Source organism: Hemicordylus capensis, chromosome 4, assembly GCF_027244095.1.
Source record: "Hemicordylus capensis ecotype Gifberg chromosome 4, rHemCap1.1.pri, whole genome shotgun sequence".
Classification (NCBI taxonomy): Eukaryota; Metazoa; Chordata; class Lepidosauria; order Squamata; family Cordylidae; genus Hemicordylus; species Hemicordylus capensis.
The window spans coordinates 236,420,156-236,437,284 of NC_069660.1; the positions used below are offsets into that span (position 1 = coordinate 236,420,156).

General features: G+C 43.3%; 1 protein-coding gene across 5 annotated transcripts in view; it reads right to left on the reverse strand.

Moving 5' to 3' along the window:
• CEP192 (centrosomal protein 192) overlaps nucleotides 1-17,129 on the reverse strand; it is a 125,842-nt gene extending 108,713 nt beyond the window's left edge. For 3 of the 5 annotated variants that reach the window (XM_053247462.1, XM_053247464.1, XM_053247463.1), the window contains exons 1-5: nucleotides 16,330-16,983; nucleotides 14,007-14,196; nucleotides 10,267-10,386; nucleotides 7,647-7,747; nucleotides 1,152-1,204 (exon numbers count right to left, since the gene is read on the reverse strand). In XM_053247462.1, the coding sequence (XP_053103437.1) occupies nucleotides 1,152-1,204; nucleotides 7,647-7,747; nucleotides 10,267-10,386; nucleotides 14,007-14,173 (441 nt within the window). In that variant the 5' untranslated portion in view covers nucleotides 14,174-14,196; nucleotides 16,330-16,983. The other 2 variants (XM_053247460.1, XM_053247461.1) reach the window with 2 other exon arrangements.

Sequence of the window (17,129 nt, forward strand, 5' to 3'; positions counted from 1 at the left end):
TATTTATCCTGAACCTATTGGTAATTAACTCCCCTCTCTTCTCGTTAGAGAAAATGTTCACTTACATTTCTGTGAGTCATAATGTTATGTCTAACTTCAATTGCCTTTACAAATAAAAGTAGAACATCCTTCTGCCTTATCCCTGACCACTTTGAGAAAAAGCATCCAAGTGGCCAGTGGAAATTACTTGATAATTACTTGTAAACCGCCCAGAGATGTAAGTTTTGGGTGGTATAAAAATGTTTTAATAAATAAATTATTAATATATAAATAAGGTAACAAAGAGGAAAGTCATGAGGAGGGTGTTGAACCAGAGTTTTGATGCTTCATCTTTCTTAAATTTCTCAAACCCTTCAGATAAGAGAGGCTCTCTTGTCATAACCTGGCTTAAATGCAGACATATATAAAACATAAATGCAGACACAAATTAAAGAATATAAATAATTTTTTAAAGTGCATCTGAGATCTTCCATTACATATACTTTGTCGAATCCAGCTAGGGGGCATATGAGTACCACAGCAGGCTTCCATGCATGTATTGCTAGCAGAACTCAATGCATATTCTTGTACTTCACTCCATCCTCCTTTTGAACAATTCAACATCTTCCAACTTTGACTTCTGTTGCATACACAACTGTACTAGGGCAACTGAGCTAAGGATTACTTCGGTATGTAAGAATAGTTAAAGGGCCATCTGTCCCAAGGTGAAGTATTAGAAATATGGCACAATGTGTCATGAATGCGGGATAATTATATCAAGAGGGCTCTTGAATATACAGGGTGTCTGCTGACCCCAAGAAAATCAACACCCTTCAAAATTGAGAAGATCCTGCATTCAAAGAAACATGGTATCTCAGTTCAGTTCTTTCTTCACCACACACTGGAAGTGTGCACAATTGCAAAGCCTGCTCCTAATTTCTTTTCAGCTACAATTCAGGGTGTGGGGGGAGGGGGTAAGTCACAATAGAATTACGCAGGATATTTGCAGCCATTACTTTTAGTCTGTACTTTAATAGAGAACATAGTTACGGCATGATAAGTTTACTGTAGGACAGCTCCAAGATCTATCTAGTGAGAATTTTACTGTACTAGTTTAAAAATTGCTTAGTTTCCAATTAAGGCTATATCATCATTCCACATAAAGTATTTACCTTGAAGTCTTCACTCTCTCTTTCCGTGAAAGCGCGTATTCTGGTTGTCAAATCTGCAAGGTAAGAAACGACTCATATTTTCCACCATGTAAAACATCATATGGCTGGCATCCAATTGCATAATATTACTATCAAACCCATAAATTTGACCATTGGGATCTGTTTTTATGTTGTCTTGAGTACAACTAAAAGACCTCCAAGACAAAGGCTGTGATCCTAAGAATTCACACTTAAAGCAGGTGGGTTTGTGGAAGAAGAGTAAATGCTACATGTTATCTACCAGCAAAAAACCAGGTTGCTCACCTGTAGCTATTGATCTGGAAGTGATCCATTGCAGGCATAAGAGTGGGTTCTGCACCCGTGTGGGACCATTCAGGCAGAACTGACTAGCTCCTCGAAGCACTTTGCCCCACCTCTAGCATGTGGTGCACTTCATTGGTTTGGGCAAGCTAGCGTTTTCTCCTCAGTTCCTGGAGGACCGATTCAACCGAAGGATTCAACCATCGTTTGGAATTAGACTACGGTTCGACAAAGTTAAGTAATACTCCATGTTCTATAAACATATGTACTGTCACTTTGCATACTGCAGCAGGGCCGGCAGGAGAGTCTTATCATTGCAATAGATCACTTCCAGAAAAATAGTTACAGGTGAGCAAATTGTTTATCTGAATCGTGATCCACTGCACTCATAAGAGTGGGTGACTAACGAGCTGTCAGTCTGCAGGTGTTTTAAGTGTGTGCTGTGTGCTGTGTGCTGTGTGCTGTGTGCTGTGTGCTGTGTGCTGTGTGCTGTGTGCTGTGTGCTGTGTGCTGTGTGCTGTGTGCTGTGTGCTGTGTGCTGTGTGCTGTGTGCTGTGTGCTGTGTGCTGTGTGCTGTGTGCTGTGTGCTGTGTGCTGTGTGCTGTGTGCTGTGTGCTGTGTGCTGTGTGCTGTGTGCTGTGTGCTGTGTGCTGTGTGCTGTGTGCTGTGTGCTGTGTGCTGTGTTAAGTTAAGTCCCTTTTTAGTACACCTCTCCCAAAATTGGGCCCGAGTTGCATAGTGAAGGTCCAAGGCACAGTGCTTAACAAAGATATGCTCAGAGGACCAGGTTCCTGCTGTGCAGATATCTTTGAGCTTGATGCCAGCCATATGATAGCAATAGCAATAGCACTTACATTTATATACCGCTCTATAGCCGGAGCTCTCTAAGCGGTTTACAATGATTTAGCATATTGCCCCCAACATTCTGGGTACTCATTTTACCGACCTCGGAAGGATGGAAGGCTGAGTCAACCTTGAGCCCCTGGTCAGGATCGAACTTGTAACCTTCTGGTTACAGGGCAACAGTTTTACCACTGCGCCACCAGGGGCTCCTTGATGATGTTTTACTAGGAAATCGTTTTCCTCCTCATGAATTCTGTACAAGTTCTCCAAGCACTTGGAGGTAGGAGCAGAGGTTTGGAGAGGTTCCCAAGCAGACTTAGCTGCCTTGGAGATTACAGTCAGCATTGGAAGGTGCACCGGCTCGGTGGCAGCCGTTGAGTTAAAGAACTTATAAACAGAGTCATCTACCTCCTGAGATTGTTTCTTCAAGTCCAATCCAAGTGCAGATGCCATTTCTGAAATTTGTCAGTGATAAGAATGCATTTCCTCATTAGGAGACACAATGTCACTTGGCACTACCATGAGTGGGGGAATCATCAGGGAGTTCAGAGGTACTTGTACCAGAATAAGATAAATATGAGTCATAGTCATCTGTTAAGATTATGGTTTGAGGTCCAGTAGGAGCAGATGCTTTCTTTTTGGAGACCATTTGTGTAGTAGATGTCATGGTGTCAAGGAGCACAGTCTGAGTAGGTGGAGTCTTGAGGAAGTGGTTTAGGTACTTCCACAGTCTGTGTGGGCACTTCGGTATCGATATATCAACCTCCCTTGGTGGCGTAACTTGAGTTGACAATCCCAGCTGCGGTGTGTCAGTTGCGTTGTGACCTGTGTCAACATCGAGACCATAGTGGTGGAAAGTTTAGGTCATTCCGGTAGAGGCGTTACTTAAGTGTCTATGGGTATCAGTCAAGCCAACAACTGGCACTGAGCCTTCCAGTTTATATGCTTGATAATGCCTCGGAAATCCAGGAAAACAGAGATAAATCTGCAAAGCAGCTCCCCAACCGCCTCTACGCACTAAGCCGTGTGGCCATGTAGTCCGGAGGAGTTACCCATGTATACGGGCTGGCAGTCTGAATGAACTGGAAAGGTTGGAAAGCTGAAGATGTGGAATGCACAGAAAGTCGGGACTGAGAATGCAAAGTTCCTGGAGTCCTCAATATCAAGAACGCCACTCCATCCTCTTCAGCATCAAGACCATGGCTAAGTAAGTCATAAAATGTAAATGCTAACCTGGCAAAGAGGCACCTTTTAATGTGGTGATGCTTTTTATTTAGCAGGAGGAGAGTGACTGGCCCTATCCACCCCCAGCACAGTACCTCCAGTGATTGTTGCTGGTGTCTATCTTATGTTTCTTTTAGATTGTGAGCCCTTTGGGGACAGGGATCCATCTTATTTATTTATTATTTCTCTGTGTAAACTGCCCTGAGCCATTTTTGGAAGGGCAGTATAAAAATTGAATAAATAAATATGCCGAAGGAGTGCTCTCAGTGGAATCCAGCATGTTTAAGAGGTGACCAGCATCACTGGCCACTAGATCATCATCCCCGGAGTCGAAAGAGATGGGAGAAGATGAAGGGCAAAAAGCATGCTGCGCATGGAGAATGGCTGGAGATGGAGATTGTCTAGGTGTCGTAGCAGGACACATGGAGCGCTCCTGGTATCGAGCAGTCGGGTTTGTGGTCGGTACCAACACAGGCACTCTTGTTGTTGAAGCAGAAGCAGGGCGTCGAGTCACGGGTACAGAAGAGTCATGTTCTATGACCTCCAGTGTCGATGGTCGGGATCAAGAAGCTATCGGGGTTGACTACAGAGTAGTTGGAGAAGGTTTAGTCTGCAAGGTAGTGGTACTCTTCGTGCCCATACTTGGTACTCTTCTCCCGATGCTTGTTGGAACGGGGGGCCTCTTCAGCATTGGACCCTCAATGTAGAGAGTTGTGCCACTTACAATGGGATGAGCCAGAGAGTAGCTTAGGAGTTTTAAACATGTCAGACACATGTAGCAGTTCTTTGTAACTGTTTGTGTCAAGGTTTTCAACTGTGCAACAGCAGATCCTGACACCGACCGGGGCACCGAGACTGGTGTTGACCTCAATACTGTACCTCATGTCGATGGTACGGGAGCACCAACTGGGGACCTGGGTATAGGTGTGCTGGGTGCAGAGCATTGGTGGGAGAATGCAAGACATATTTTACAAGTTGATATGTTATGTCCCTCCCCAAACTAAGTAGACAACAGTCGTGGCCATCCACTGAAGGGAGCTTGGCATAGCAGTGGAGACATTGTTTAAAGGATTTTTTCTTATCCATACTGGGAGAAATAAAAATACTCAAGTAGCCTAGTAGAAAGTCCATTCCAAGCCCAAGCTGAGTAGAGCTGACCAATAATGTTTGATTCAAATAAACTGTAAAAGTCAAGAAAGACTACTCTGGTATAGTCCTAGTCAAGGATAAAGTAATAACTAAGATAAATTTCTATTTTGTTTCCACAGAAAACTGTTCCAATCCAAGGAGCTCACTATCTGAGGTGCTGACACAATGGCGGTCAGAAAGGAACTGAGGAGAAAACGCTAGCCCACCCAAACTGAGGAAGTGCACCATGGGGGAGGGGGGGCGGCTAAGTGCTTTGAAGAGCTAGTCAATTCTGCCTGAAAGGTCCTGCACAGGCACAAAACCCACTCTTATAAGTGCAACGGATCTTGATCCAGATCAGTGTTTTCCAGCACGATTACAGTGCCAAAATGAGACAAATGCTTCTTAGAGGCAACTAGTTGAGTTTTCTGTAATGGCAATATTATAATTACATAATATAAATCTGAATTGAAGGTGATATTCTAAATACAAGGAATTAAAAAGAGGGAGGCAGTGACCTCTAGGGATCAGCCACTGAGCACACGGTGGGTGGGACCTAGAAGGCCATGAGGCAAGAAGAGAGGGGTTTCTTTGGGCAGTGGAAGCTAGGCTAGGCTGGGAGCCAGATGTGTGGCCGGGCAAATGGCTGCAACAAGCAAGACTGCAATTCTTGGAATATAAGGACTGCAGGGGCTTGAATCCTCTAACACGGTTTTGGAGAGTTCAAGGAGGCCAGGGCTTTGGCTTCAGGGAAAGCCAAATTCACTAGATAAGAAAAGCATTTAAACAAGACTCGAAGAACTGTAGCTTTTTCTAAAACTGTGTTTTTCTCTCAGATTAGTTTCATGTCAAAATTGGGATGTGTCAATTTGTGCTAAAGTTCCAACATCTTCACAATTCTTCCTTTTATAGTTCTTTCCTGCCACCCTGCTTCATTTTAAACATGTCCCAAAAATAGCTAATTTGAAAGTTGCCCAGCCCTGCTGGATCAGACCAAAGCCTGTCTTGTCCAATTTCTGTTTCTCACTGTGATGAAGAAGATGCCTCTGGGGAGCCCAGAAGCAGGAGATGAAGGCATGCTCCCATGCAGAGCATCTGTGCTCTAGGACTTTATTGTTCACTCACCCCCTCAACCAGTCTCCCCACCCTCTCGTCTCCCCTCAGCTGTTGAGCAACAGCATCCATCACTGCCAAGTCTCCTCGCGAGGAGGACGTCCGAGCCGGGGCTTCCCTTCCAGCCTGCACAGATGGCCCTCAGTGCATTCTTATGCCCCGGCTCAGCCATCCTCCTCGCAAGGAGACTCGGTGGCGACAGATATCACTGCTGAATGTGTCTTCTTTCTTTGCCTCCTCCTCAACCTCCCTCCCTCCTCGGCAACAGCTGCCCTTCCGGCAACTCTCTCTTGCTGGAACTCTAGCGAGAGCTGCCACACACGGGATTAGCCACAGGTATGCCTTAGCGAATTAGATAGATAGTACCTCTGAACCTGGAGATAGCCTATAGCCATCAAGACTAGTAATCATTTAGGCAAATTCATGAAGGAAAAATCTAAGCTTTTTTTGAAGTCATCCAAGCAGGTGGCCATCAGACATCTTGTGCAGCAAATTCCAGAGGTTACATTATGTGTTATGGTAGGTGTGGAGAAACTAGTACTTTTACTTTGTCGGGTTTTTTTTAGTTATATGTTAAGTTCTGGTTTGTTTATGTATAAGACCTAGTGAGTATAGATTGGTTGCTTAAGGGTTAACAGAACATAAGGTGTGTAGCCAGGGCTTTTTAGTAGAGCAGCCCCTACATTGCCTAGGAAACCCTGTTTGGAATGTTGGGAAGGTGATGAAGGTTAACTTGTGTCATGAGAAGGGTGAAGAGATTTGGTGTCTAACTCAAGAAGAGAATTCAGTAGAAGACAGCGTCCTGCTCTTTGAGAGAAAAAGAGTTTGTTTTGAGTTAAGCTCTTGCTGGAGAGAGGGGGACAGTTTTAGCCTAGCTCAGGGCAGTGGCTAGTTTCTCTCTTAGCTGAATCAAAAGTCAGTTAAGAATGGAAGAACTTTACGCTCATATAGACAGGGAGTGTTGTGAGTAGTGTACATCCGTCTTACTGCTTCAGGGAGAAGTGGGGGGCAGGGAGAGGGAAGGAATTTGGGCTGATCTTAATTTAAAGTAAAAGAACGAAAACAAGCCATCATTTGAAACATAATCCAGTAATATTCCAATGTATTATCTAGAGGAAAATCCTTAAGAAATATTGTGACCACCAAGCATACCAGCCACTGTCAAGTTGTCAAAGTTATACCTATAACTAAGTTAAGCAAGCAAGTCTGAGGAAGCATTCTGCTGCATGTATTAGGAGTCACAATATCAGTCTGTCCTTTTGCTAAGAAATCATCACTGTCATCTTGACCAAACCTACACATTTTGTCTGAGCTTAAGTGTTGCACCAGTATATGGATGTTTGTACTAGTAGTATGAATGCTGAGGTGCTTGTTATCTATCTCTCATCAGTAGCTACAGTAACAATACCAGCACTGCAGTTTTGTGACAACAGTGCCACAGACAAATAAGACAATGCCAATATTATTTCAGTGCTCCCTGCTGAAACAAGAGCCTCCCCATCTCTGACAACTTTTAAAAAGTCTTTAAAGGCATTTTTATTTACCCAAGCTTTAAATAGACTTGTGGTTCTAAATTTTTTTTAAGGTTTTTGTTTGCTGTAAACTGCCCAAAGACAGAACTTTGGGGCAGTGTATAAATATAGTAAATAAATAAGAAGTGTACTTCAATGTTATGCTTCCCATATAGGATGTCACTCAAGCATTAATTTTTCCGCCAGTAATGAGGTATCTTATTAAGCAGAACTTAAGGATTTAAGGGATAACACCATTCAATATACTGAATGAATACTGATTCAGCATACTGATAAGACACTGGATGCTTATAAAGTGCATACCCTCCAGATGTCCAAATACAAGACTCTCTTTGCAGAGCATCTAGACTCTTACCAGTGCATTCATCAATGCAATTTTTTTGTCTTCTCCGTAAAAGATCTGATTCTTTTTGGTCCTGCTCTAGAAGCGTTTCTGTATCTTTATTTCCACATTCTCTGAAAGAGTACAATAACTTACTATTACTAATTTGCAGCTGTATGTACTATCAGACAGAATAATATTTAACGTAGATTTGAACCTTACTACTGCATTCCAGAATACACTCTGGCTATAGACGTGTTATTTGTAGCCCAGATAATTCTTGGGAAGCAGAATTGAACATAGTGTAGGTTACTCATTTTCCACTTTTAAAAAAATAAATAAAATATTTCTATACCACCCAAAACTTGCATCTCTGGGAGGTTTAACAATTAAAATCATTTAACACATTTAAAACATTTAAAACCCAATATTAAACCCACTTGTGAGAACAGAGACATTCAGTCCCCCAAAAGGGTGCATTTCCACCAGTAACTTTTTCCAGTTCTTTCCTACCAGTAAGATCCAATTACACTAGTACTTATTTGTCCAAGATTTATGTAGAGATTTAAATTTCTCTCAAGAAAATGCAAGTGCTTTTTTTTTGTACAAGAAAGAGGCTTAGGTAGGCAAGAAGCCTCAGGATTACATTTCTTAACAGTTCAGACATATGTTCAAGTTAGTCTTACTAACAACATTATGTAACCTTAACCAGAAACTCCTTTCTCCTTGAACAGAGAGAGAGAGAGAGAGAGAGAGAGAGAGAGAGAGAGAGCGCACATTCGTTCATTCATATGAACAAGTTCAGCCTCAGGTTCCCTTGTTAGGCAACTCTTTACATGCCATGCAGGTTAGCTTAAGGAACTTGATTTTATAAGCAGATGCACAAGACTACATACTAGTTTGTCATGTCTAAGCACCATTGAAATAAAATGAGACAAGTTAGTCATGACTAACTGAAGACCTGTTAAGTTTGCATTGGGACTTGGTCATGACTAACTTAAGTCTGTTTGTTGTCATAGCCCCTTAGGAAGAATGGAACAAGCAATCTGAATACTGTATCCAGCACACAAATGTCAGTGGAACAGTTCTTGCCTTTATGTGTGTCTCCAACTAGGCTTCAAACTGCATTTATTTAAACAGAAAATTATATCTAGACAGACTATTCCAAAGTTCTGTGAGGTTCAGTACCATCCAGTTCTGCTACATGCTGGCTCACATACACTGTGGAGATGCCTGGCAGTGACCTTCTTTCCGGTGGACTGGACATTTGTATCTGAGTCAACTTAGTCTTGGAAGGACATGTTTATGTCAGTGTTTTTCATTGTAAGGCCTGGGGCCAACAGCAGCTCTCATCAACCCTACTTATTATGGATATGCAGAACGTTTCAAGTTAAAAATATTCCCACTCAAAATGGGCCATTTTGAGCATGACACAGAACACCCTTCAAATGAACTGCCTGTTTCGAGCTTGGAATGGAATGACCCCATTCTAAGTTGGAATGTTTTGAGTGTTCCGAGCACCATTTTGGAAGTCTGTATCATACAAACTTGATTTGTATGGCAACAAGCCAACCAAGAAGCAAGGAGATGGCAAGCCAATCAAAAGCTAGTGCCAAAACGAGTCAGCAAGGGAAAAACAGGCCTCCAAAAAGGTATTTGGACACTCAAAACATTCCAAGCTCATTCCGTTGGCTCACCCAGACATTTGCATTCTGTTCTAAGCTAGGAATGGAAAACAAATCCTTTTCCCTGGGGGGTCCTCCTCCTTGAGCCCCTGCACCATTTTGGAAGGCATGCATTGAGTGCTAGGAAGTGTAGCCCTTCCCAGTGCTTTCCACGTAGAGCTCTTAAGAGAGGGCTCCATCTCTCTTAAAGAGCCCTCCAAGCACTGAGTAAAGTGCAGTACTGTGCAGAGGGCAGCACAATGGGAAATGGCTCTCACATTGAAGGTTTTAGTGAAGCACACCATTCTATAAAAAGGTACATTTTGGAGATACAGAGCTTCCCTGAAGGTCATAAAAGAGTGATATGTTTTCTCCTGTTTGCCAGATGACTTGGCATCCAACATGGAAAGGCAGAATTGTAATTTTCTTTCTGTCAATGGTTAGATGAACTTTCTGCCTTATTTGTGCATATGCCGTATAAAGTATAGTCAATATCATCACAAACACACCTATACAGGAATTTGGATTGTTTACAGAGATGTGTGAGAATCTGCCTCAGTATATCCTCAGTGCATCCAATACCAACCCGCCTAGCCTTGTTGGCACTTCAGCCTTCAACCCTTCTCCCACTTTAGTTTGTTTCATGTTACGTTTGTTGGAAAAAAGACACCAATAAAACCAGAAAAGATTGAATTTTTTTAACATATGAATGCTAATCTTGGCATTCGTCTTAGTTTGGATCCTGCCCCATGTTGTCACCTGTTCCAATAATTAGTCTTGACTAGCTTGTCTCATTGATTTCAATAGTGCTTAGAAATGACTGACTAATCTGGATATTGCACATTATAATTTAGTAAGTTTCATGGAATTTATCAACCAACAACTTGAGAGAACATGCAGCACCACATCAAGGATTTTATGAAGCTGATTTTTGTTAGAGAAAATCCACTTAGAGAAACTGAGATTGATTAAGTAGATATAGGTCTTACATGGCATCCTGAACGTTAAGTATAAGTTTCCTTCTAGGATCAGAATCAGGTTCCCCAACTTTTGTACATGATAAAGAAATACAGGATTTCGTTTCCATGTAAGAAGCCTGAGCACAAAGCCTGCAGTACAGAGAAATAAGACAGATTATTATCTTGCACATTCTCAGTTCTGTTCTTAAGAGCATGGGTGTAAAAATATGGGTATTTTCAATGCCATACTTAGTAAGAACAAGTATGGATATAAGTTTGAATTCAATTTCATGGACATTTGTAAAAATTGTTGGATGCAATATAGAATCCCAGGCCTCTTTCCATAGCTTATCTTCAATCTGTTCACTCAAATCCTCAAGCCAACCTCTAATGTATCTTGGTGTGTGTATATAGATTTATTTAATTTAATTATATTATTTATTTATTGCATTTCTATACCACCTAGTATAGAAATCTCTAGGCGGTGTACAAATTAAAAAATATAAACACATTTAAAATTCATAAAAAACGGTTAAAAATCACAGTAAATAAAACACACATTAAAATTAAAATTTCAGTTAAAAGCCTGGGAAAACACCTACATCTCCAGGGTCCTCCTAAAAGCAAACAGGGAAGGAGATGCTCTCAATTCAGCAAGGAGTGCATTCGAAAGCCCTGGGGCAGCCACAGAGAAGGCCCGGTCCCAAGCTGCCACCAAACAAGTTGGCAGCAACCATAATCGGACTTCTCCAGATGATCTTAATAGGCGACAGGGTTCATGACGGAGAAGGCGCTCTCTTAAATACCCTGGACCTAAGCCATTGAGGGCTTTATGGGTAATAACCAGTACTTTGTATTTCATTCGGAAACATATTGGCAGCCAGTTCTTTTAGAATTGGTGTTATGTGGTCCCTTCGGGTAAACCCAGAGACCAATCTGGCTGCCGTATTCTATATCAACTGTAGTTTCTGAACAAAGTACAAATGCAGCCCCAGGTAGAGTACATTACAGTAGTCAAGCCTAGAGGTTACCAGCAGATGTACCACCATTTTAAGGTCATTTGTCTCCAGAAATGGAAGTATCTGCTGTATCAGCCGAAGCTGATAAAATGCACTCCCAGCCACAGCCTCAACCTGAGAAACCAGGGAGAGCTTTGGATCCAGGAACACTCGCAGACTACAAACCTGATCTTCTAGGGAGAGTGGAGCCCCATCCAAAACAGGCAGATCTAAACCATCTCTCGGATCCCGACCCCCTACAGACAGTACCTCCGTCTTGTCAGGATTCAACTTCAGCTTATTAAGTTGCATATTTAAGCAATGTTCAAAACTCTCCCAAAATAATGTGCTTTGCATTTCTCATCTTTTGGTTCTGAAGAATAAAACACTTTTCAAAAACAAAACCTGGTACCCTCGTCCTGGGCAATACCCCTTAGGGATGCAATGAAATACAATTGAGCATCCGGATCGCTCCTCCTGGATATCATGCTGGCAGGGCCATCTCCCAGCTGCCCCTGCACATCAAGTATTCGGGAGGAGCACCAGGATTATGGAAGTGACAGCAAGTGGGCAGAGGAGCAAGTATAGACCTGCTCTCCCCATTAAAGGGGCTGTGGAAGCCATTTTTAAAAGAGGGATTGTGCCAGCAATTTGGATGCCAAATCACGTTTCAGAACATCCCTAATACCCCTCTGTGCACCTTGCTCCCCTCCTGTATGTAGAAGTGAAAATCCTAGCAAGCATATCCCATGCGTATTTATTTGATTTCTATACCACCCTTCCAAAAATGGCTCAGGGCAGTTTACACAGAGAAATAATAAATAAGATGGATCCCTGTCCCCAAAGGGCTCACAATCTAAAAAGAAACATAAGATAGACACCAGCAACAGTAACTGGAACTACTGAGCTGGGGGTTGATAAGGCCAGTTACTCTCCCCCTACTAAATAAGGAGACATGCATAAACAGACATATTTGAATGCAGAATATTGACCAACACTGTTGGCACAGGAAGAGATTTGTTGGAGGCAACCAGTGCCTACCACTGAAGACTGCTGCATAGGGAAGAGGGACCTGGCACCCTTACTGGAGGGCAGCAGGCTGTTAGCAGGTCAGTCTTGGGATGATGCCTAATGGCTAGCAGCATTCTGTCATATTCCCTTAAGGACACGTTCCCCCATGCAGCAGTGATCAATAGCAGATACTGCAATACTAAGTCAACAGTAAATCAGCTCAGAAGCCACCACTCCTTTAACATCCAGGGTTACAGGAAATCATGTGTTCAAATTCAGGATCCATTTCAGGAGTTTACTTCTATACATCGAAAGATGAATGGGCCATGAAATGGTGCTCTCGGTCCTGTTTTCTCTACACATGAGGAATGGGGGAAAGAAAATAGAAGTGGAAATTGTGAAGTTGCAAGTCCAATCTGGGGAGTTGTGAGCCACCTTGAGCAGTAATGTACTTGATGGGTGAGTATAAATACTTTAAATAAAAGTTTTATTTGCCTCCAAATTATTGTTTAGCTTTGTAGTGACCTGCCTCCCCTCCCCATAAAGAGTTAACAGGGAGTGAACCCTTGTCTTGACTGACATGCTGGTGAACTCCAGGGCACCAATCAGTACACCAGGTGGGTGGGATCTAGAGAGTGGAAGCGGGGAATTCTGTGAAGAAGGGCAGCCTTTGTTGGAGAGCAATACATGCGGAAAGGCTTAGTGAGGGGCAATGGAATTTGCTCCCTCATGGTCGAAGCCAGCGGGGAAGTTTCTCTCATGAAATAACTCTGCCAATCCTTGAAAGACAGAAGGGCAGGAAGTTTGAATCGTCAGCCAGAATTTGGCGAGTACAAGGAAAAGGGAAGTTTAGACTAGGGGAAAGTTTAGTTTAGTCAGACTTTGCATTAGAATTTCTATTTCTTTGGTGTGCATGCTTCTGCATATTCCTTATACTGTTTTGTTATAGTTCACCTGTCATGAAATTGAAACAAACACTAGCCTACACCCATCCTACCTAGGGCATTGCAAAAGACTCTATTAACATTTAAGAGTACATTAAGACAACCTATTTTTGTAACCTACTAAGTCTTTTTAACTGTATTTAAAAGCTGAGAAAGCCTCAGACAGAAGCAATCTGTAGTAACTGAATACAATATTCTTTAGTTCTTTTCTTTTTACAAGCCTCTCCGAGTTGGTTTTTAACTCAGGGGGAAGGGCAGGGTGAAGGGGAATGTCCTCAGCAGCTATCAGTTTTCTCAGCATGTGTAGGCTTCCACGTGGAAGATTTTCCAACTCATCGAATAGCAAAATAAAGCGAGTTTTCCCTGAGATACTACCCCAAGTCCAGACAGGTTCAAGCTCTGTCTATAAGAGGGGTGGTGGTAGAAGCCTTTTGAACCTACTGATATTACAGAATAGTTTTAGAAGAAGCCTAGTCAGGCAGCTCAGCAGGGATGATTCAGCATTTTATTCCTTCACATGAGCTTGCTCTGAGACCAAGGCTTTAATCCTCTACAAGGTTGCACATCCAACCATTGCATATTGGATAAATAAGAACTTGCTGTAATCCATTTCTACAATTAAGATGTAGAATTTGTAGCCACTATCTAGATTTCACTTGTACCATGAACTATACAATTACATATCAAAGGGGAAACCAATCTGTTACCCAAGACAAGAAACCATTTCAGATTAAGAGATATATCTTTCATACGCAATATCATTCCTCACAATCTTCTCCCTCCAAAGTTTTAACTGGAAAGTTTTCATCAATCTTACCTGTCATGACAACCAGTTTTTTGTCTGGCTTCAGTTGAAGCAGCAACTGGCAAGCCAAGATTTGATGAAATTGTAATATTTTCCAGAATTTCACTTGTGTGGCTAGTTAGTGAGTTGACCAAAAAGCTTGGAAGAGTCTCATCTTCAATATTTCTGAAGTCTTCCATAATACTGTATCACACCAGCATTCCTAAATTTTAGGATAGGTTAACAGGGGTAGAAAGACAATAGTCATAAACTATTGCTCATTTTAATCGTACTTTATATCACTTTTGTATGATACAGTAAGTCAAACAACCACCATTTTTACTGGCCTTTGTCACGAAAATAAAAATTGTGGCTGCCTTCCTCCCTGCCCCCACTAGCCATCTCTGCCAAGTGAAGGCCAAGGAAGCTCCCCTTCCCATGAGAAATAGAGGTACAGCCCCTGTTTGTTGCCTGACTAAGGTGCTCAAAGCACTGCATCCAAGTAGCAGAAGTATCCCTCATTCTTTCCCACTCTCTACCACAGCTGAGGTGGCCTGGCAACTGCAGCAGTGCCCAAAGCACCATACCAGCACACTGCTGAGCTACCAAGCCTCCAGAGCCCTTTTCAGCTCCACAGCTAGAAATAATGTTGGAAGCTTGTTGGCTTGGTCCTGCACTGGTGAGGCCCTCTGGGTGTCTCAGCAGCACAAGCCCCTGGCACCTTTACCAGCTGATCAGTTGAAACACATTTTGGAAGTTCACTAGCACAGCTGTGCATTAGTGAGGGGCTCTGGGCACTGCAGTTGCCAAACCACAACCACCCTGTCTCTAAGCCATGGAGCTAGGAAGCAGGTGGTGATTACCATGCAACTATGGACCCATCCCTCCAAGCTTGAGAGGAAGGTTGGAGTTAGCTCATCTCACCTGTCAGAGAGAAGTAGTGAACTTGTTACATTGAGTAAAGAGTAGACCCTCCAGTTCTAGTGACTGAGAGTCTTTTGTTTGCTTTTCCTCAAGGAAGAAACACCCAGGCAGGCTTGTTTTATCTTTCATAAAGCATCTAATTTACTACAGAAGTTCAATAGCTCACTACTTTACTTCTACCCAAACCAGAGTAACATATTTGTTCCTCATAAATGGTAGACCCTAGAGGACTATTATTGTCTTTCATAGTATGAACTAGAATTCCAGGAGCAAAGGAAAACAAGACTGAAGGACTTGAACTGGTACCAGGACTTTTGACAGCAATGACATCATAGTCCAAAATTAGAGCTACACCTGACAGTTAAATATCTAAGCCTACAACTGCTTTTTGCAAAGAGCAACTTATTTCAGTAGCAAATATAAGGCACCAACAGCTACACGCTAAAAATCAGTTTTGTTTTTTTGTTTTTGGAGAAACAGAGCTCAAACAGCCAAGTACACACACAGTGCAGGCTCTATATTTAGCTTTCAAAGCCGATTAGCATAGATTTCTTCTATTCCTCTGTTCAAAAGCGCTGTACTCTACAGCTGAAGTAGATAGAGACGAGATGGAAGCTGGTATACTCTGCTTTTTATTAACGTAAAATAAAGTGTGCCATGGAGTCAGTTTCGACTCCTGGCATCAACATTAGGCTCTTTAAAACAAAGTCTCAAATTACTTAAGAAGAGTGATTCTCAGCTTCTGAGAATCATCTTCTTAGGTTCCTGTCTACAAAAAGCATTCTGCTTTTATACTAAACTTTACTATACTAGACTCAGGGGAGTTAACGTAAATCCTTTTGACAGTGACACAGACAAATATGTTTTACACCTATTTATGCACAGTGTTTTATACCTATTTAGCTCCCTTGCTTCAGCACAACAGGGGCCCACCAACTTGCCAGCCAAGCCACCAGGCCTTCAATGGTGGGCCAGGCATCCCACCCAAGAACTCAGCTTACAGTACTTAACCTATTGCAAAACAAAGCCCTAGTATTCAGAATAGGTTGCGGAGCAGAGGACTGCGAGGAGAGCTGGTCTTGTGGTAGCAACACAAATTGTCCACACTGCTAAGCAGAGTCCACCCTGGTCTGCATTTGAATGGGGGACTACATGTATGAACACTGTAAGATATTCTCCTCAGGAGATGAGGCTGCTCTGGGAAGAGCATCGGCATGTTCACATGCAAAGCACTCCAGATTCCCTTCCTGGCATCTCTAAGATAGGACTGACAGAGACTCCTGCCTGCAACCTTGGAGAAGCTGTTGCCAGTCTGTGTAGACAATACCTAGCTAGACGGACCAAGGGTCTGACTCGGTAGAAGGCAGCTTCCTATGTTCCTATGACCGGCTCAACTTTATCCCCGCTATCTAGGATATCTACATCCAGTTACCAGAAGAGCAGCACTTGGAAGGCACATCAGGAAACGGACGCCTGAGGGAATCCCGGATCCTCCCCGCCGATGTCAATAACTGCAGCAGACCCACGTGGATGTAGAGCACTCCTCGAGGGTTTCCAAGCAAGGAGGACGAGGCGGCTGCTGTGAGAAAGGAAGAGGAGTTGTTCCTCCTCCTCCCCCTCCCAGGGCGGAGAGGAAGGCAGACCAGACGTGGCTTCCTCCCCCAATTCAAGGCCACCCCAGGGGCGCAGCACCCACACGACTCCCCCCACCGCGAGGGTCTCCTGCTAGTAACAAACTCGTTGGGCGCAGAGGAGGAAAAAGGCAAAGGCAGGCAGCACCAGGCGAGGGCGCAACTGGAGAGAGTCGAGCAAGCTCCAAGCCGCAGAGATCGGGAGCGAAGCACCACTGAAGCACAGCCAAACTCCAGGGACGCCGCTCGCAGCCTCCCTCCACTTTTCAAAATAACAACGGAGCCACTTGCGCAGCCGAAGCGAGTAGAGCGGCACTGCTTGGCGCTTCCCTGACACGCAAGACACCGACCGAAGGCGTCACTGTGTGGCTACCACACGCCCAGGCGAGGGACGCCTTTCAATCTGGCCTGGGACACAGAGCACCACCCACCCCGGAATGCCCTCACCCCTCTCGCGTTACCTGGAGCCTCCGAGACCCGCTTTAGATTTCGCATAAGCAAGGAGGAGGAGAGAAAGAAATAAGGGCGATTTCTACTGGTTTATGGGAAAGACCGGAAGGAAAGTCCTTCGCTGTTGTGATTTGACGAGAGAAAGAGTGAC